A 17,728-nucleotide genomic window follows, 5' to 3' on the forward strand; every position below is an offset into this window, starting at 1 on the left:
GCCTGCCCTGCTCCAAGCTTTCCACCAATAACAGGCAAACACAGACTGCGCAGACTGACAGGAAGTTCAGATTGCATCTCGATCACACTGGCTATGCTGGAGGGGTTTGAATCTCGTAACAAAGGCAAAGCAGGAATGGGGGGGAAGGGGCGGGGGAAGATGCAGAGATAGTTGGGGGGGGGAAATGACCTTTAAAAAAAGAATTGCATTTACGTTTGATATAAAATAGCTAAAATTTTCAACTCAAGTTAATGAGTTGCCTCAAGATACCTCTATGCAATCAACACCATTTTCTGAAATGAAGTGTGTGCTTTCCAATTATCTTATTTATTTGAGTACTTTTGAAGAGGGTGAACATGAACGGACTGATATTTTTTGTTTCTTATTTATTAAAACAGCATTGTATGTTGCAATCCTTGCTACTTGCATTTTAATAAATAATGTCCACTAAAATATGTCAGATTATTTTTTTGTCAAATTGTTCATCCATTTTCCATTCCATTTTCTCAACCACTTAAAGCAGGAGAGTTGGAGCATCCCTGTGTGACTCTCCCATTGACCACTAGATGGACTCCATAAATTCCAGTGATGCAAAATATAAGCACTCATACATTTCGGTTCTTGCTGTTTTATAAGCAATAGTAATGATACGTCACAACATCAATTTAAGTGAAGACGGGAAACACATTAAACACATAACTATCCAATTTACTTTCATAATATTCAGTAGCAGAAATGTACATTTATTTTTAACAATCATCACTGAATATTGTGTGCTTTGACTAACATTTCAAAATACTTAAGAAAACTCGAGAATACATTCTGCATGGAATGACCAGTTAGGAGTGACATTTCCAATTGATGTTTCAAACAAAGAAAATAAAATCACTGTTATTAAAAACAACATATTTACACAAAGCTCAATGTCATAAAAGCATTGCCTTAGCAAATTTAACAGAACTGATACTTCTACAACAAATTTACATTACATGATGAGAAAAAGACATTTTGTCCCAGCCCTATTACTACTTCAGTATGAACAAAGAAAGAAGCCAGCATTATTAACACTTTACCTAAATCATTTCCACCATTAATAGGATTTATATATTGTATAACTCAAGTGAAAAGAAATACAATATTTTTCAGAGAGTATGAATAAACAACAATGTTGTTGTAAAAGCACACCCTCTTGTGTGGTCTGACGCCCATTTAACATGAATTCAATCATGATTCATTAATTCTGAACACGGCTATACATCCCCAGTTATAAGAAACTTCAAGCCTTAAAAAATAAAATAAAAACTTCACCGATGGACGATATACAGCGGGGGAGGTATCAGGGGTTGATCGTATATAATCAATAAGAAAGTAATTCCAGGTCTTGTTTGGGAATTAGAATTAAAGCCAATCAAACATTGTTTTTTCCCGTTATTTTTACTGTCTTATATCTGCTGGCCTGAGCTGTCGCTCTCCTTCTGCCAAAAATATCTGCAGGGCCCTGTAAAGCAGGTGGACCCCAAGCTCACGCTTTTTCTTCAGCTGCCAATTTGAAACCACACCGTAAAAATCCCCGCGCTTCAGGTTTGTGAGCATCTTCAACCCTGGGACACCAATAAGAAGAAAAAAACAAGATTTAACCAGGGTTATGATTTGCATAGGACATGCCAGTAACTTGAACTAGGCATCAGCAAGGGCATTTTGCAGGCAAAATATCACGGAAATGTCAATTACAGTATGTCATGCGTTAAAAAGAAAGCAGTTACTTCTTTCACTTACCCATGGCCTCTACCATGCAGGCCTCTCTTGTGTAGGCCTCCACTGGAATGACGTTCTGGAAACAATGCAGTGAGATGACCCCCTGCTTGGCGTTCCATATTTGAAGTATTTGCTGGACTTTGGGACACAGTTTCTGTCGCAGTTGAAAGAAAAATTCAATATTTGATGAGTCGAAGTGATTTCCGCAGATGATGCATTTTAAATGCGCCTTAATTAGAATTATTCAATATTTAATTATATACATGAAATGAATTGTTACTTTTGAGGTCTTATCGCCTTTGTAGTAGTCCAAGGCCTCATAGAGATGACTGTAGGGGCGCGAACGTTTTCCTTTGCCGACATAAAAAATGGCATTGACAAATGTCTGAAAACAATCCTGTTGGGTCATGCCGCGACTCCGGAATGGAAGATTTTGTGTGACTCTGATGGGGGGGGTGAAAAAAAACACGAAGCACGGACCAGTTCATAGAAGTACATTGATAATCTATTCTATACAGTTCATGTCATGCAAGACAGCTTGCAAACAGATTTTAAAACCTGAATCACCTTGGGTCAAGCAGCAGGTAGTTAAAGTTGGACTTGATATTGCCCTCTCTCCACTTTCTGTTCTGATCTGGTTGATCAAATTGTTGGCACAAGGCTCGTTCGTTATCGTGACAGTCAGGCATCTTGAATGTCCGCAGGGCTAAATTAAGTTCTGCGCTAAAACCTAAATGTGCTGCACATCGAAGGGGGAAAAAAACAACAAGATTATTAGGAGAGGTCAAATAGAATAGAGTGATTATTTAGTGATTATATAGAGTGTTTAGAAGTCTGGCAAAACTGTTACCTGTTTGTGGCTGTTCTTGATCTTGCTGTGATGGTTTAGAATTCGACTCCTGCAACAGGCGGCAAAGCCTTTGAACGTAGACTGGCCTGGTTCGACGACTTATGGGGCCCGGACTCACCCCCATCTCGATGAGCCTCCGTCTGAGCTCCTTATCTGTCAGTCCTTCGACCAATCTACTCGAAACCTCCTTGGCCTTCTTGTCATTGGGGCTTTCTGGTGGTTTCTGGTTTTCTTTGCACTCTTGTAAATTTGTCTGCATGGAGCGCCAGTCATAGAGGATGGTCTCTTCGCTGCTAGTGGTACTCATGTTGGAGCTGCGTGAGGTATTAGCCGTAGATGGAATATGAACCTCGATCAGTTTGTGACCCTGCTCCGTATCGGTGTAAAGATACTCCACTGGTTCATCTGCGTTTTCAATGTGTGGACGTCCCCCGGGAGTGTAAGACAGGTTGGCCAGGTGTTGTGATTTGTTATGAGTTGAGAGCAGACTCATGTTGTATCTAGGAGTGCATCCGGTTCCTGGAGTACATGGAAGTTCTGAATGTTCTCTTGACTTTCTTGGAGAAAAATAACTAGAGCTGGATGATGACGAGACAGATCCTAAATGACAGCTAGTGTCCTCCGTGAACCAGACATCCTCCTGTTGTCGGCAAGGTACTTCAGAAATATCATTTGCCGTCTTTGTTACCTCATCTGGACTTGTCACATCATCTGTCAAAAAATCCCTACGTTCCGCAAGCCCAACCTCTCCTTCTTGAAGGGCCTGGATAACCTCTGCGAGATTTCTTTCATAGCAATCCACTGACAATTCATGATTTTCTTCTAAGAGAACAGTGTCACAAAGAGTCTGTGACTCAACAAATGTGCCATTCGTGTTTTGGGGAAGGATGAGCGTATCAGCCTGGCTCGAGCTCGCACATGAACCGGTGCTGGACTGAGTGTCTGCGTACTCTCTGGGCAAGGAGTCGTTTTTTGTGCTATTCTCTGAATTGGATGATATAAAGCATGGAGTACGTGGTGAACTATAGTTGTTTTCCTGCAATCTGGGAGTTGTGCGCCGAGTTCGCACTGGTTTAGGAAAAATGTCCTCAAATAGGCAAGAAGTAGAAAAGAAGCTGTCAGGGGTTCTACTCTCTCTAAGTGAGCAGCGACTCTGCCTCGACTGCGTTCGACCCGTTACAAATGGACTTGGTGTAAATGATGCTTTGCTTTCAGATGCATTATCTAAGTCATCCAACGGGTCATTCACCTGTCTTGAAGTAAGTACAGCAGGATCGACGCAAGCCTTAACCACACTCGTGATTACACGATTATCCTCAATCGAGCTATGTTTATCAACTTGATGTTCACGTTGAACTTGTGGGACATCTCCTTCGGGGTATTTGGTAGTTTCTTCGGATAGAGATAGCTGGTTAGGTTGTACGACAATATCCAGTGCACTGGTGTAATGGTCACTTTCACAACTACTATAACTGCTGCTGCCTCCACTGCTACTGCTGGGCCCACTTGGATTTGCTGTGTGTTCTTCTTTAGTACCTAAAACGCCATTTACACCCTCATGCCCCTTCTTATCATCATCTTCTGAGCTACAGTGACTGATGACTGTTTTCTCCATATCGTCGCTTGTGCTTTCACTACTTTCCCGACAGAAAACAATGACATGGTCTGGTGAGGTGACATCTATGCCTTGCTGCGGAAGAAGTGTTGCCAAACGTTCCGAATCCAGGAAACCAGAATACTCAGAAAGGTTGAAAGATGTGCTCCCATTACTCGGCGTACCATCAACAGCCGCCGTTTTTATCGGAGATTGAGGGCTGAAAACGGGAAAATATTCGTCGACATCGCAGAAGCTGACGCTTTTACGGCTTGCTCGTCTGGACAGAAAGGTGGGAAGCGCGTTGAGTTTATCAGTAGTAATTTGTACATCTCCCTCTGACGAAAGCACATCAGTAGCAGCAAACAAATCTTTCTCCTTTGGAAATGGTATTGCGGGTTCCACTGTAGATATCCGAGTGCTTGATAAAAGGGAGGCACCTTCAAATTCCCAGTGTGAGAATGTGCTGGAGTTCGGATTATGTTGCATTTCAGCTTCGCCATCAAAAAGTCTGTTATACGTTATTGCTTTACAAACTGTCCCTCCATTTATGTTTGAGCGGTTAAGAAATGATGACCGTCTTGTGCTGCTGAAAGGGGCTTCACCAAGATCGCTTATTAGAGACGATTGAGAAGTGAAGCTGCAGCCAGATTCAGGATAGCCAGATGTGTCTGTGTGATCGGAATAAACCGCTACGGAGAGATATAAGAGGGAAAGGATAAATATCAAAGCAGAGCGCTGACTTGCAATTAAAATTGAAATTGGTAGATGAGTGCAATTATCTACCAATTTCAATTCGCAAGTTATATCACCTTTAAGATACAATGCGTATTATTTAGTGGTGAACTAATAGAATGCAATTACCTCAATTCAAAGCTTGTGCAGTTAGAAACATGCGTACTATGGTGCCATACAACACAAAAATAAATACAATGTAAATAGCCTCTAAAAAAATATAATCTAGCGATCTCCAGTCACTAACATCACACATGCTAAATTGGGATGATGATACCTAATGTAATATTTTGCGATTTGAATGAACTGCATTTTTGTAAGCCTCCTTTTCCAAAAACATGATCTTACCGTATTTGAACTGAGGCAGGTCCTCCTCTTCCGTGCCCACATAACTGGACAGGTAGTCCGCTAAAAGCTGAGCACATCTTCCATTCTCCTCTAGTTCTGCAAGGCGCATCGGTGTATTTCCTTCCTGCATGAATGAAGAAGTGTTTTATGATAAACTCATTGTACAGTCTGTGGCGAAATATACAGTGAGTAGACCTTACGTTATCTTTTACGTTGGGGTTCCCACCATTCTTCAAAAGCAACTTCAGATTTTGATAGCATCCCCAAATTGCAGCGACATGAAGAGGAGTTAGGCCATCAGATGATCTGTGAGGAAAATAAAAAAAAAAATGATGGTGCATGTATTGTGCAATTCACATTAGTTCTCGTCTTGTGGCTATTAGCTGCCTTCTGATTTGGCTCAAACCTGTAATTTAATTAATATTATATATATTGCATACATTATTATTCAACTTGGTAGAGTTCAGACATTTAAAATCCAATTGTTACATCCAGTAATTTCTAAACATCCGTAAAATATTTCCATGCAATATCTGTCTGGTTCCAACATACAAGCTGTGTGGCACTCACTTAACATTCGGGTCAGCACCGTGTTGCAGGAACAGTTTTAAGCATCGCATATTCTTTTCAGTTTCTTTCCCAACAGCCAAATGTATGGCGGCCACCCCCTTACTCCCCACAAGGTCAGGGATTGCACCCTGAGATAGAAGTAGCTGCACAGATCTGTAGAAGAAGAGACACTTTGTCATACTTCATCAACCTAACAAAACAAACAAAAGAACCTTGAATAATTCCTTATTGTGATTACGCTCTTACCGAAAAATACTCCACATCTTGCCTTGGGCTTTTTTTTTCTTGATTACTTTTGTTTTATTTTATTTAGTTTTGTGTTGCAGACAGGATGATAGCAGTCGATTTAAATTTTAGACATGCACACTGTAGCAGCATTGTCAACACAATACATTTTAATGGGATCAGTATATGACTTACCAACATACCTCTTAACCGTATTATACGTCAAACAACGTGCATTTTGACGAAGGCCACGAAAGCGTGAAAATCAGCAATCTGACGTACAAATTATTTGTGCCAAGCGAACTTCAGCCTCGGTTCACTTGATGGGAAGGACGGGCATTTCGTAAACAAAGAAGCCATGCATACATCACCTTGGTTCTCCATTGCTCACTGCTGCACACAGTTGACTTTCCAGGCTCCTTTTCTTCCGATCCATGGGCAGATTCGTTCAAAACATGAATTTATTCTCGGTTATTAGCATTTCACGGAGGGATTGTTTACATTTTTGCAGCAACATAAACCATAAAGTTTCGTCCGGCGGGCACGATTCGTGCAAAATGCACAACAGTGGAAGGCTTAAGCATTCAATGCACGTCAATTACATAATTAAATGCAAGATTATTTTACACCTTAAAAGTTGATAACATAATTGCTTCATTTGTTTTCCCCCGAAACAAACGAACTTCCCTCCAAGAACAAAGAACCCTCCCTTTTGTTGACGATAGCGGATGTCCCGTTCTATCTACCAACGTTTAGGCGCATTACCGCCACCTCCCGGACTGGAGTATTAAACAGTTGAAAGACAGCAAAAACAACCAACTTTTTACTGTTAACACACACACACACACTGAAATAAAATATTCTACTCTCTGATATTTATTTTACTTTAATTAACTGATTAATACGTTGCAGAGTTCCCCTTCAACTAATTTTGGAATTTATGACACACCTCAGTAGGCGCCAAAACTGTGGAGACATAATTGAAGTTCTCTTTTCAGCTATTTCTGATATCCACTTAGTTTACTTTCCTTCTGCGGATGGATGGATGGATATGATGAATAGTCAACAAATTCTCACAAAAAATTACAACATTGCTTTAAAATAAATAATATTGTATTGTATAATATTGTAAATATTGTATTGAGCACAATGGCTTCAGGCCACAAAAAAAAACATCAAATTTGAATGTACAACAAACAATTATTTCAACGATCAAAGTCAATAAATACACGTTGAAAAGGAAGTTGTAGTGGTATTTTCCACTCTCGACAGTAGCCCATCCATACTTTCGTTAGAACAACGAGCGATGTCAGACATGATTATGGCGACGTGATGGAGGAAATAATTAGGCCAATGAGGAGAAGTAGCAAACTAGGATAGAAGAATCCAGCATGGTTCGGAGGGTTGAGTTTGCAGTTGTCGTAAGGTGGCAGACAAGCGGCATAAGCCATTACGTGGGCAATGTAGCTCTGTTCTTGGACCCCATGAAAGAGATGGGACATTGGACCTTTGGCATATATAGCCACATCCTCAATACCATGGGTCTCTGAATCCAGCGGGACTGTGGCCTGTTGACGGTATTCCTTATCCGCTGAAGTTTGAGAAAGGAAACGTGGATTAGATTAAGTGTCATTTCTGAAATATCATTGAATTTGAATGCATACTGTACATTGGAATGATGGCATAACAGACGACTGATAATTCAAGCACGGAAGATTATCTGTCTTTTGCAGATTTGAATTTAATTGAGAATTTAAGGAGGAATGGTGCATCGAGTACCTCTCATTCTGTATGTACACCCACATATCAAAGTCAAAGACTGCTTTATTGTCAATTTCTTCACGTGTCAAGACACACAGAGATCGAAATTACGTTTCCCACTATCCCACGGTGACATGACATATTACACAATATACATACAAGTAAACAGCACAAAAAGTAAAAACAAGAAGGCACACACAATGAATAAATAATAGCGATGAATAAATAATAAATAAACAAATAAATAAATAACATTCAGTTATGTTCAGTTGAATAGGTTGCCCAGGTTTTACAGTAGACTGAGGCAGTTTGTATGTAAATCAATGTAACATCATAATTATTCTAGAGTTTTCTTTGCTGGTGTGCTATGATATTTTTGTCATTTAAATTTGGTGTCTTGGCCCAATAAAGTTTGGGAAAGACTGCACTAACATCCAGGGCTCCACGTTATACCACAAGATGGAGCTACTATATTACTTTGGCCTCTATAAAAGCTCTGCGGACAGCCCACTTACTTGAAACAGTTTCATTTACATCTGGACGAGTTCCATTGAAAAACTGGTATCCTGGACCATTTGCATATCCTGCCAAAGTGAAGCGCTTGCTGTCGTCAGCAATGGTCCTGGAAACTCCTGTAGATCATGATAAAATTAGCATCAAAAAATGATTCTTGACTCAACTCCTGCACGGTGTAAAAGCATCACCTAAAATAGAGTTTCCTCTGGCTGAATGTCCACCAATTGAGAAGACGTGTGAGTGGTCTGCAGTGACTATTGTCAGGGTATCCAGCTCACTTGTGAGTTCAGCAGCTCGCCCAATTGCTCGATCAAACTCAACAGCCTCTGTGAGAGATCTTACGGCCCTCCCGGCATGATGGCCGTGGTCTATTCTCCCCCTTGAATTTCAAAGACAAAACACTCTAAGGTCACAGATGTGCGTCACTCAAATCAACTCATCACTGTAACACATGACCTCAAAAAGCCTTATTGAAATTGTTTTTCTGTTTTTACTGAGTTTACGCTTTACTGGTTCGCATAATGGCCGTCAAGTCAAATTATATGATGGTATTTCCTTTTTACTTGAAAACATCAACAACAACAAAATAAAATAAATGGTCAGTTTTTCAAACGCTTTCTCAAGCTACAAGTTCACTGAGGTCAAACACGTGACATATATTATATTGATCTGTATATGTATATTTTGTGCTTCTATCTGATATCAAACAATTATACTTATCTTCCACAAAAAGAAAATATCCTTTTGGGTTTTTGCTAAGAATCTTAATGGCTTTTTCTGTCATCTCAGTTAGGGATGGGTCACTTAACGGATTGCGCTCTATCTCATAGCGACAGTCCTTGGGCTCAAAAAGACCTATAAGACAGATAGAATAAGACTAGTTCAAAACATTAAGGCAGTTTTTATTATGAGGATGACAAGTTTGAACTGATGAATAAATGAATAATCAACAAAAGTGCACAATGCAAGCCTGATGCCATACTTACCCATAAGAAAGTCTGTGTTTTTAGGATTGACATCATCAAACTGTTTTTTGTTCCAAACATATTTAGCCTTCTGTTGGTCATGAAAAGAACACAAATAAACGTAAATAAATGTTTCAATGTATTTGACAGATTACTCCACACAAGCACGCACACTTGTAAAATGTTCCCCTTACCCTTTTATTCTTCATCCACTCATCAATAAGATTTGTTCCATCATTTCGATCTCCTTGGACTTTGGGATATTCTGGGTCTTGCATGGTCCTTGGAAGCATGTACTCTCGACCACCGCCAAGTATGACCTAGATGAGGCACGTTAGCAGTTTCAGCAGAATTATTGTTTGATTGAAGTACTAAATGACCGTAAATGTACCGTAGTGGTAAATAATGTACGTTCTCTACTTTAAAACTTACATTTATCTCAACGTTGTGAACAAGCTGGTATGAAATGTCTCGACAGCCATTTGCAACAGCCTCAGAGGAGAGATCCGAGTCAGCGTACCAACCGCGGTTGGCAGTGTGAGCATAGTTTGCACCTGGAGATGCATGCTGAACTCGAGTTGTAGTGACGATCCCAACTGATTTCCCTGAAACAAAAAAATGTCAGTCATATCGATACATGACATAATGTAGTAGATGATCATATCAATACAAAATAAAGAATTTTTCTGTGCAGTTTTGTCATGGACACACCATTCTGTCTGGTATAAAGAGATACATTTAGCATTACAATTACAATATTATTAACGATAGCAGTCGTCTGAGATGGAATTATAGTATTGTGACGATCGATAGTCACCATTGTTCAACCCGAATTATGACGGCATCAAGTTTATGTTGAACACAAAAAAAAAATACCCACCCCCCCAAAACGTTTTGCACATTTAAAATTGCAAACAGCTATATCAGCAAAAGTATTTCCTGTGCAAGCAAGACCTCACAGAATGCAAATGACTGAATGAGAGTGATATATTCAATTCTACCATATCTACTATGTGCATGTGTGTGCAATTGTGGGTGGTAAGATGACTCAAAGGAGCTGACATATGATGTGCAGCAATTATTCTCTTGCGTCCTCTGAATAAAGGGTAATTATCTTGGAATTATCCTCCGTCTGCTGTACTATAAAAACTGAAATATAACCACGCAATAAATGTGACATGGTATCTTTCGTCTTCTCTTGCTTTTACAGTTTGCTGATGTGGAGCACGGTAGACGTGAGAAAAAGACTGTACTGTACTTCTTATGGTTAAAAGCAACAAAACACTTTCCTTAAACCAATCAGATTCAAAATTCAACCCAGATGCAACAACAACAACAAAAAAGTTAAAAATCTATGTCCTCTGCTCGGTTAGTCAAAGCAAGTAAAGTCCGTACATGTTATTAAGAATTTAAACAAACAAATACATTTCATATTAATCATCATTAAACATATTCATAGCTTTGTGGTATTATTAGATGCATATTTATTATAGACTGCTCCAAATTATTATGTGGGACACCACCGGGCTGTTCATGTTACATATTTCTTTATATTCTTGTTAAATGACTTTCTGTGTGATGATTTGGAGTAGCTGACTAACAATAATAAGCAAAAACCAAATAGTACCTTCTTTCTTGGCCCTATACAGCACAGATTTGACTTCGTTCCCATAGGTGGCACTGCAGTTGTACCTTGGAGTGGCAGCAGTGACTCCCAGGGTGCCATAGTTGGCTTTTACTCCACAGAGGTATGCAGTGGCTGTTCCAGCACTATCTGGCATTTGTTGGTCTATGTTGTATGTCTGCAAGGTCAAACACGACAACAAACTCTTTTTTTTTTTTTTTGTCATAATGCTTAGGGTTATACAATAATGGTTTTAAAGTTCAGCATCTTGTATTTGTAACCCGAGTTATGATGAGTGTACTGACCTTAGACAATGCCACGTGAGGGAAGGTATCCATGACCAAACTGGTCTCTTCTCCAGAGTGGCCTGCGTTTTGGCCTTTGAGAATGCGAGCAGCAGTAACTGTTGTCACTCCCATACCTGGAAAGGGGTGGGAAACCTGAATTAGATAATGTCGACAATCACACTACAAGACTGCCGTTTCACTTTATGAACAACTCAAAACTCCCATGTTCATTATTAAGGATAAGGGATATATTTCTGTATTGTTGGATTTATTCTCCACATTGTTTTCAAGAATATGATTTTCATAGGACGATCAAATATTATCCACAACAGGCAAGGACAAATAAAAAAAGCAACAGAAAAAAATCTAAATAGTGGTTCTCAGCATGTACTTTTGAATTTGATGTCTTAAATCCACAGATTTGAAATGATAAGAAATGTAAAAGACTGATCTTTGCTCAAAGAATAAACAGATGAAGTTGAGCAATAAAAGTTATTGTACAATATGATTAGATAGGAAGGGGAATTAGTAGAAGAAAATTAACCTTTAATTGCCCCTTCACGAAGACATGAAAGGATAGAATCCACACAACACATTTTATCCATATTGCCACATTAATAACATCCATCCCATCATCCATACTCCATTGTTTCTGTTCTCTCCAAGGCTATCAGAACACACTCAGAAAATGCGTGCCATCGAAGACCTTTGCTGAAGAACAAGTCATAAATCACCTCTCTCTGCCATAATACCCCAATATAATTTGATCACTTCATTTGGGAACTGTACTACCATAGTGATTAAACTTTCACTTCCATGGCATATGGAAGTTGTCCAAGTTGTCCACTTACTAATTCAAATAGGCTGTTTAATTAGAAAGATAACGAAAACTCACCGTCCCCCAGGAAGAGGATGATGTTCTTGGCTTGGTGGAGATTAGGCTGAATGTTGAGAGCAGTGTGAAGGGCTTCCTTCCCTTTGTGATTCCAGTAACTAGCATGGAGCTCTTCCTCTTTATGGATGCAAGAAACAATGAGTGAGTACCATCCAGAAGTCGATTTGGACTATTCCGATAATTCAAAAGAATGAAAAAAAATTTGCTGTCAACTTTTTACTTACTGTTCAAGTCTGTATGTATTCCCAGAATTCCAAATAAATAACTATAATGAGCAATTATGAAATGAGTGATAAATGTTTACCGTAAACAGAGGCAGTCCCCTGGATTGAAATGAAAACCAGTAATCCGCACGAAAGCAACAAATACAACCCAGCCATGGCTTTGGAAATAATGCACAAGGGAAAACACACCTTGGTCTTTTTATAACCACAGTTAAGGAACAAAGGGCACATACGTACCTTTTACAACAGGCAGAAAAGAAGGTAAGAACGCTCACATATGGGACTGGAGTAGGGGCACTAAATCAGTAGGTTTCTTGGCCTTTCGCTGGTTATTCTTTACAAGGCTTCCAGTAAACATGACCAGTAACATGGAAAAAGCATGCAACAAATGTTTCCAATATATGATATGTGTAATCGCCACGTGCAAATACAATCACATGCGCAACGTTGGGTGTGTTAGTGGCGTTCTAGTGGTCTATTATCTTATTTATCTTATTTGTACTCATGATCATTATATGCTTATGATAATCATAACTGTAGAGTTTCAAATTTCCATTAGATCACTTTATGGACAGTTTATTGGAGGAAAATATACTCGATTTATTTAAACAACTTGGAAAGTGAAATCAGAATTTTGTAAATAGATGATGCATATGAAATTGTGCATACGTTGTGAAAAATGTAATTAACGAGGTGAAGGGCAATTACTTAAAAAGATACGGAAGTACTTGATTATTATGAATGGCTAATAAGGAACATGGAAACTTCCCAAAAAAATTATACTGTATTTAACTTAATTTGTTTATTTTTTTTCAATCTGACATTCTGCACAGACATTGTATAAAAATACATTTTGCATTTATAATACATTAACGGACAATGAAAATAGTTTCGTGGCAGCAACTCGGACAAACCAAAAAATTAAATGTATTGCCCATGAGGTGCAGATGTGATAACACTTCATTTAAAAAAAAAAAAGTATAAAAACCTGGAAAATACATACAGTACCATTACAAATTCTTAAGGTCTATTGGTGTTCGAGCTTGGCATGGCAAGCTGGTTCCTGGTTCAGAGTCCAGCCCTTCATTCAGTGTCAACATGTGCATCAACAAAGTGAACAGTTGTCCTTGTTGACTTCAAGTTATTCTCGGTGTGTCAACCTCAGATTCATGTGTAAATAATTGGAATGATGAGAGTAGGACAGAAACCTGACCAGTACATTTTTGTAACAACATACTATGACAATATTGCTTTATATGAAATAACCACATAAGGTTTTGCATATTCCAATGGTTGACTGGTGTTTACCTAAAACATTGTTTTTCTTGCTTGCATATATGCATGATGTCTAAATAGCTTGAATTTCAAACAGAGATGGCTCAATACACATTTACTCCAATTATTCCTTGCTGCAAAGATGCTATGCACTTACTTGGATTATACCTCTGTGAATTGATGCATTTCTATTGTTGATGTGTTGATGTCATCCGCATAGCCAGAAGGCAATTAGTAAAAAAAATAGATTTGAGAATGTGTGCACACACCCCCTGGACGTGTGGGAATGAGTTTGAGGGGGACAGTCTGTATAAGGTTCCAAACAAGCAGCATAGGCCATCACATGAGCCACATAGTTCTGTTCTTTGACCCCGTGGAAAAGGTGAGCCATGGGGCCTTTGGCGTAAATGGCGACATCCTCACCACCATGCGTCTCAGCATCAAGAGGAACGGCAGCCTGCTGCATGTACTCCTCGTCATCTGGAAATAAAATTGGTAGAAAGGAGAATATAACTGAGCTCTAAGCTTATGAAAGCACAAAGAAAACACAGAAACACCATAAATCCACAGGCCTCGGGGTGAGATCTTGCTTTTGCCAGGAAGATAATTAACTGCTTAACTTTTCAACCATAATTGCAAGCCTCATTTACTAGTGTGAATACGATCCATTCCAGTGCAACTGAATCACAACCTAAGTTCATACTATTAAATGTAACATGGGTCTTTCTGGGCACTGGGTGTATTTTTAGACACCCATGAACAATGTTCAATGAACCCATATTCAGTAAATCAAGCAAATCTGGGTCCCTCTCTTTTTTTTTTTTTTAGTATTTTCCATAGGATGATGGTTTCTATCATATATACAAAAAAAAACTAAATTATATGTACTTTTATCAGAATAAACAGTGTCATGTTTTCAAAACAAATATATTTTACAAATGAATCCCTAAGCTAACCGAGGTACCAGATGTGTTTCACCTGTCAAAACAAATGGTTTTACGATTGTTATATTCATGCAGGCAAAATGTATGTCCTATAAAAATAATTCATCCTAAGAAAGTGTAACACATATACGCCAAGTATATAATGCAATGACTGAGTCAAATGGCAGAGAACAGGAGGAACCGGATCAGTGCTTGTACAGTCTTTCACAAAGAAACACAAATGGTTTTTTTTAGGTAGATATTAAACTGTACATTTACACCAAGAGTTTAAAACTAAACAGAGCAGTGCACAGTAAATCCTATAAATATTATAGCTGAACTTTTGCTTCCCAGTGATTGAACGCAAGCTATAATTAAATCAATACACCCAAGCAGAGACAAGTTCTGCATCTGAAAGTTATTATCATGTCCTTACAGTAATCCACCATCGTGATGTTCCCTCTGGTTCCATTTATATGCACATAACCGGGGCCGTTGGCGTACAAGATGCTGGTGAAAGGCATTTGGTCATCTGCTTTTTTTGGTGCTAGCCCTGAGTTGCCAACATAAAAAATAAAAAAAAAACAACAACGTGGTGATTGAGAATAATCATATAGCGGTCTGACAGAACATGAATTTAAATGAGTCATACCAAAGATTGGATTTCCTCGGGGTGTGTTGCCGCCAAAAGTGAAGACATGCGAGTGGTCAGCCGTGACGACAGTCAGTGTATCAGATTCTCTGGTGAGCTGAGAAGCTCGATCGATTGCTCGATCAAACATCACGGCCTCTGTCAGTGCAAGTTTGGCTATGCCATCGTGGTGTCCGTGATCAATTCTCCCTCGTAATGGAAGAAGAGAATATAATTTATGTATTGACAAGTGTTTCATTCTAAATCAGGCAAAATATGAATTGAAAGCATATAATGAGCTCAGACTCAAATTAATGTAGTTCATTGATTAGGTATTTCTCAATACTTCTGCTATTTATCGTATATAGGAATATCAGTTCTTTTACTAATAGTACTCATCTTCCACAAAAAGAAAATAGCCTTGTGGATTCTTGCTCAGGATCTGAATGGCTTTCTCAGTCATCTCCACAATTGAAGGGTCCCTGGTGGCATTTCGGAAAACTTCAAATCTCATATCCTTTGGCTCAAACAGACCTGGAACAAAGAAAAGTGAGAAGCTAGATGCTGTTTCGAGTACTCTTTCAAAGATTCAATGAGACATGCACATTTTGGATCAATAAAAAAATGATATTGCAAATATATGCCAGAATTTTACATTGAAAAGAAAAGCAGGACATTTGACTGAAAAATACACTCATCTGGCGTTGTTGTTTTTTGTTTGTTTTAGCAACACCCAAAAAGTAAAAGTGGTGGAAACATAAGTTTAATAATGTGGAGTGAATGCTTGGAAAAGCATGTTGTTAACACACTTAATTCTTAACAGGTGACTTTAGCACGGTTGGCAGCAAATACTGTTATTCACAGGCAAGGAAGGTGAGACTTGGAAATAAATTATTTATCACTATGACAGCAATAGAAACAAAACAGAAAATAATATATTTGTCCCATGGTATTCACCAAGTGCTCTACAATCTGTAATGGCTGAAAATAAATATTGACGACTGACGACCAATGCATCAATAAATAGTTGTGGCTAAGTGCTCGTAGAAATGCAAAGTAATGATGATGAGTGAAATAGTGATGAAGCAACATGGTAAAACGATGCTACCAAACCTTGATAATGAGCTATCGGCATTTAATAAAAACTTTTACTTATTTGGCCAAACGGAAGGTGACAGACACGATGGTGAATGGTGCATAGAACAAGAAACGTGCCCTTGGATTCTTATCACCATGGCAAGGTGTTAACGTAATACAGCTATCAATTTACAGACGCACACTTTGATGACTTCATATAGCTGTTAAGATGAAAGTGGATGTGTTGTTTCTGAACCCTGGAACAGTTTCACAACATAAGATAAAATGTCAACAACTAGGTAGCCTAGACACAGATATGCAAATACTGGATGTGTGTGTAGAACGTTGCCAGTCCATTAATATTATATATTTATTTTGCCTGCTTTCATGTCCTATTTGCATTGCAAGTTACCCACCCATGAGTCGATCAGTAGTTTCAACGTTTATTTCATCAAACTCCTTCCTGTGCCAAACATAGTGTGAATTCTTGTTCTGAAAGACATAGACAAAGACAAAATCTACATTGTCATACATATCTCCTTGTATGTATGACAAGCATACTATCGTATTTTCCGGACTATAAGGCGCACCGGACTACACCTTCAATGAATGGCCCATTTTAAAACATTGTCCTTATATAAGGCGCACCGGACAGTAAGGCGCAGCATAAGAGCATCATGTCAGATTTTTAATCCAAATCAAATCATTCTCCATTTAATCTTTTTATTTCAACTTCAGATACAACAAATTACTTTATAATCCCAAAATAATGATCCATAGTCTTTTTGATTCATGATTCATAGTCTTCAGCAGGCCACTTCTGATTGATTTCATGACACAATGCTTTGGGTCAGTTTAAATTTAGGAATTTGGTCCATATATAAGGGGCAATGCTTCGGCTTTTGAGAAAATTTTAGGTTTTTAGGTGCACCTTATAGTCCGGAAAATACGGTACTTGAGTTTGAAAAAAAACAAAAGATGACCTTACTGGTTTAGCCTTCAACCAGACATCTATAAGGTTCCTCCGGTCTTTGCGGTCCCCCTTGCGAGAGTTGGAGGCTGGATACTCAGGATCGGAAGTTCCTTTTGGTGTCATGTACATCCTCCCTCCTCCCAAGATCACCTAAAAAAGGACACCAAGAGTCTTGGCTATTGTCGTTTTATACTCATAGCCCTGCATCATTATTTGAGTGTATTATTTATGTAATTAAATAAACAAATTGCTTCATAAATTGGAATGCGATTTTTGCTTGTGTTCATGAATAACCTGTAAAAATAAAAGAGGTGGCACAATGTGATTTTCATGTTCATGGCACTGTTATGTAACCTCTGTGTAAAAGATCCTAATGACAGTTGTGGATGTCTACTCAAGCCAAACAGGATTAACTGACAGTCAAAAAAAGAAAGCTCTTTTTTTTTTCCTCAGGATAAATAGTATGTTTGATATTTGGCAACATGGTTTATTGGCCTTCA

The 17,728-nt window shown here is 38.7% G+C and overlaps 3 protein-coding genes across 6 annotated transcripts in view; all 3 read right to left on the minus strand.

Moving 5' to 3' along the window:
• Positions 1-341: 341 nt before the first annotated feature.
• On the minus strand, positions 342-6,796 carry LOC147046928 (uncharacterized). The gene is made up of 9 exons (XM_085928330.1): positions 6,449-6,796; positions 5,853-6,005; positions 5,483-5,588; positions 5,283-5,406; positions 2,606-4,891; positions 2,323-2,494; positions 2,036-2,198; positions 1,777-1,909; positions 342-1,601 (listed from the first exon to the last, which is right to left on the minus strand). The coding sequence occupies exons 1-9, from the start codon at positions 6,511-6,513 to the stop codon at positions 1,435-1,437; spliced, it is 3,369 nt and encodes a 1,122-aa protein (XP_085784456.1). The 5' UTR covers positions 6,514-6,796; the 3' UTR covers positions 342-1,434.
• Positions 6,797-7,334: 538 nt separating this feature from the next.
• LOC147046929 (intestinal-type alkaline phosphatase-like) lies at positions 7,335-12,505 on the minus strand. Its single transcript, XM_085928331.1, has 11 exons — positions 12,430-12,505; positions 12,126-12,242; positions 11,249-11,364; positions 10,947-11,121; positions 9,752-9,924; positions 9,514-9,639; positions 9,341-9,410; positions 9,071-9,209; positions 8,543-8,733; positions 8,354-8,470; positions 7,335-7,668 (listed from the first exon to the last, which is right to left on the minus strand). The coding sequence occupies exons 1-11, from the start codon at positions 12,503-12,505 to the stop codon at positions 7,397-7,399; spliced, it is 1,572 nt and encodes a 523-aa protein (XP_085784457.1). The 3' UTR covers positions 7,335-7,396.
• An 823-nt stretch (positions 12,506-13,328) lies between these two features.
• LOC147046930 (intestinal-type alkaline phosphatase 1-like) overlaps positions 13,329-17,728 on the minus strand; it is a 35,803-nt gene continuing 31,403 nt past the window's right edge. For all 4 annotated transcript variants that reach the window (XM_085928481.1, XM_085928482.1, XM_085928480.1 and 1 more), the window contains exons 6-11: positions 17,244-17,378; positions 16,672-16,747; positions 15,578-15,712; positions 15,200-15,391; positions 14,984-15,100; positions 13,329-14,104 (exon numbers count right to left, since the gene is read on the minus strand). In XM_085928481.1, coding sequence (XP_085784607.1) covers positions 13,833-14,104; positions 14,984-15,100; positions 15,200-15,391; positions 15,578-15,712; positions 16,672-16,747; positions 17,244-17,378 — 927 coding nt within the window. In that variant the 3' untranslated portion in view covers positions 13,329-13,832. The remainder of the gene's footprint in view (positions 14,105-14,983; positions 15,101-15,199; positions 15,392-15,577; positions 15,713-16,671; positions 16,748-17,243; positions 17,379-17,728) is intronic.

This window comes from Syngnathus leptorhynchus, chromosome 13 (assembly GCF_054491065.1).
Source record: "Syngnathus leptorhynchus isolate UIUO chromosome 13, UIUO_Slep, whole genome shotgun sequence".
NCBI lineage: Eukaryota > Metazoa > Chordata > Actinopteri > Syngnathiformes > Syngnathidae > Syngnathus > Syngnathus leptorhynchus.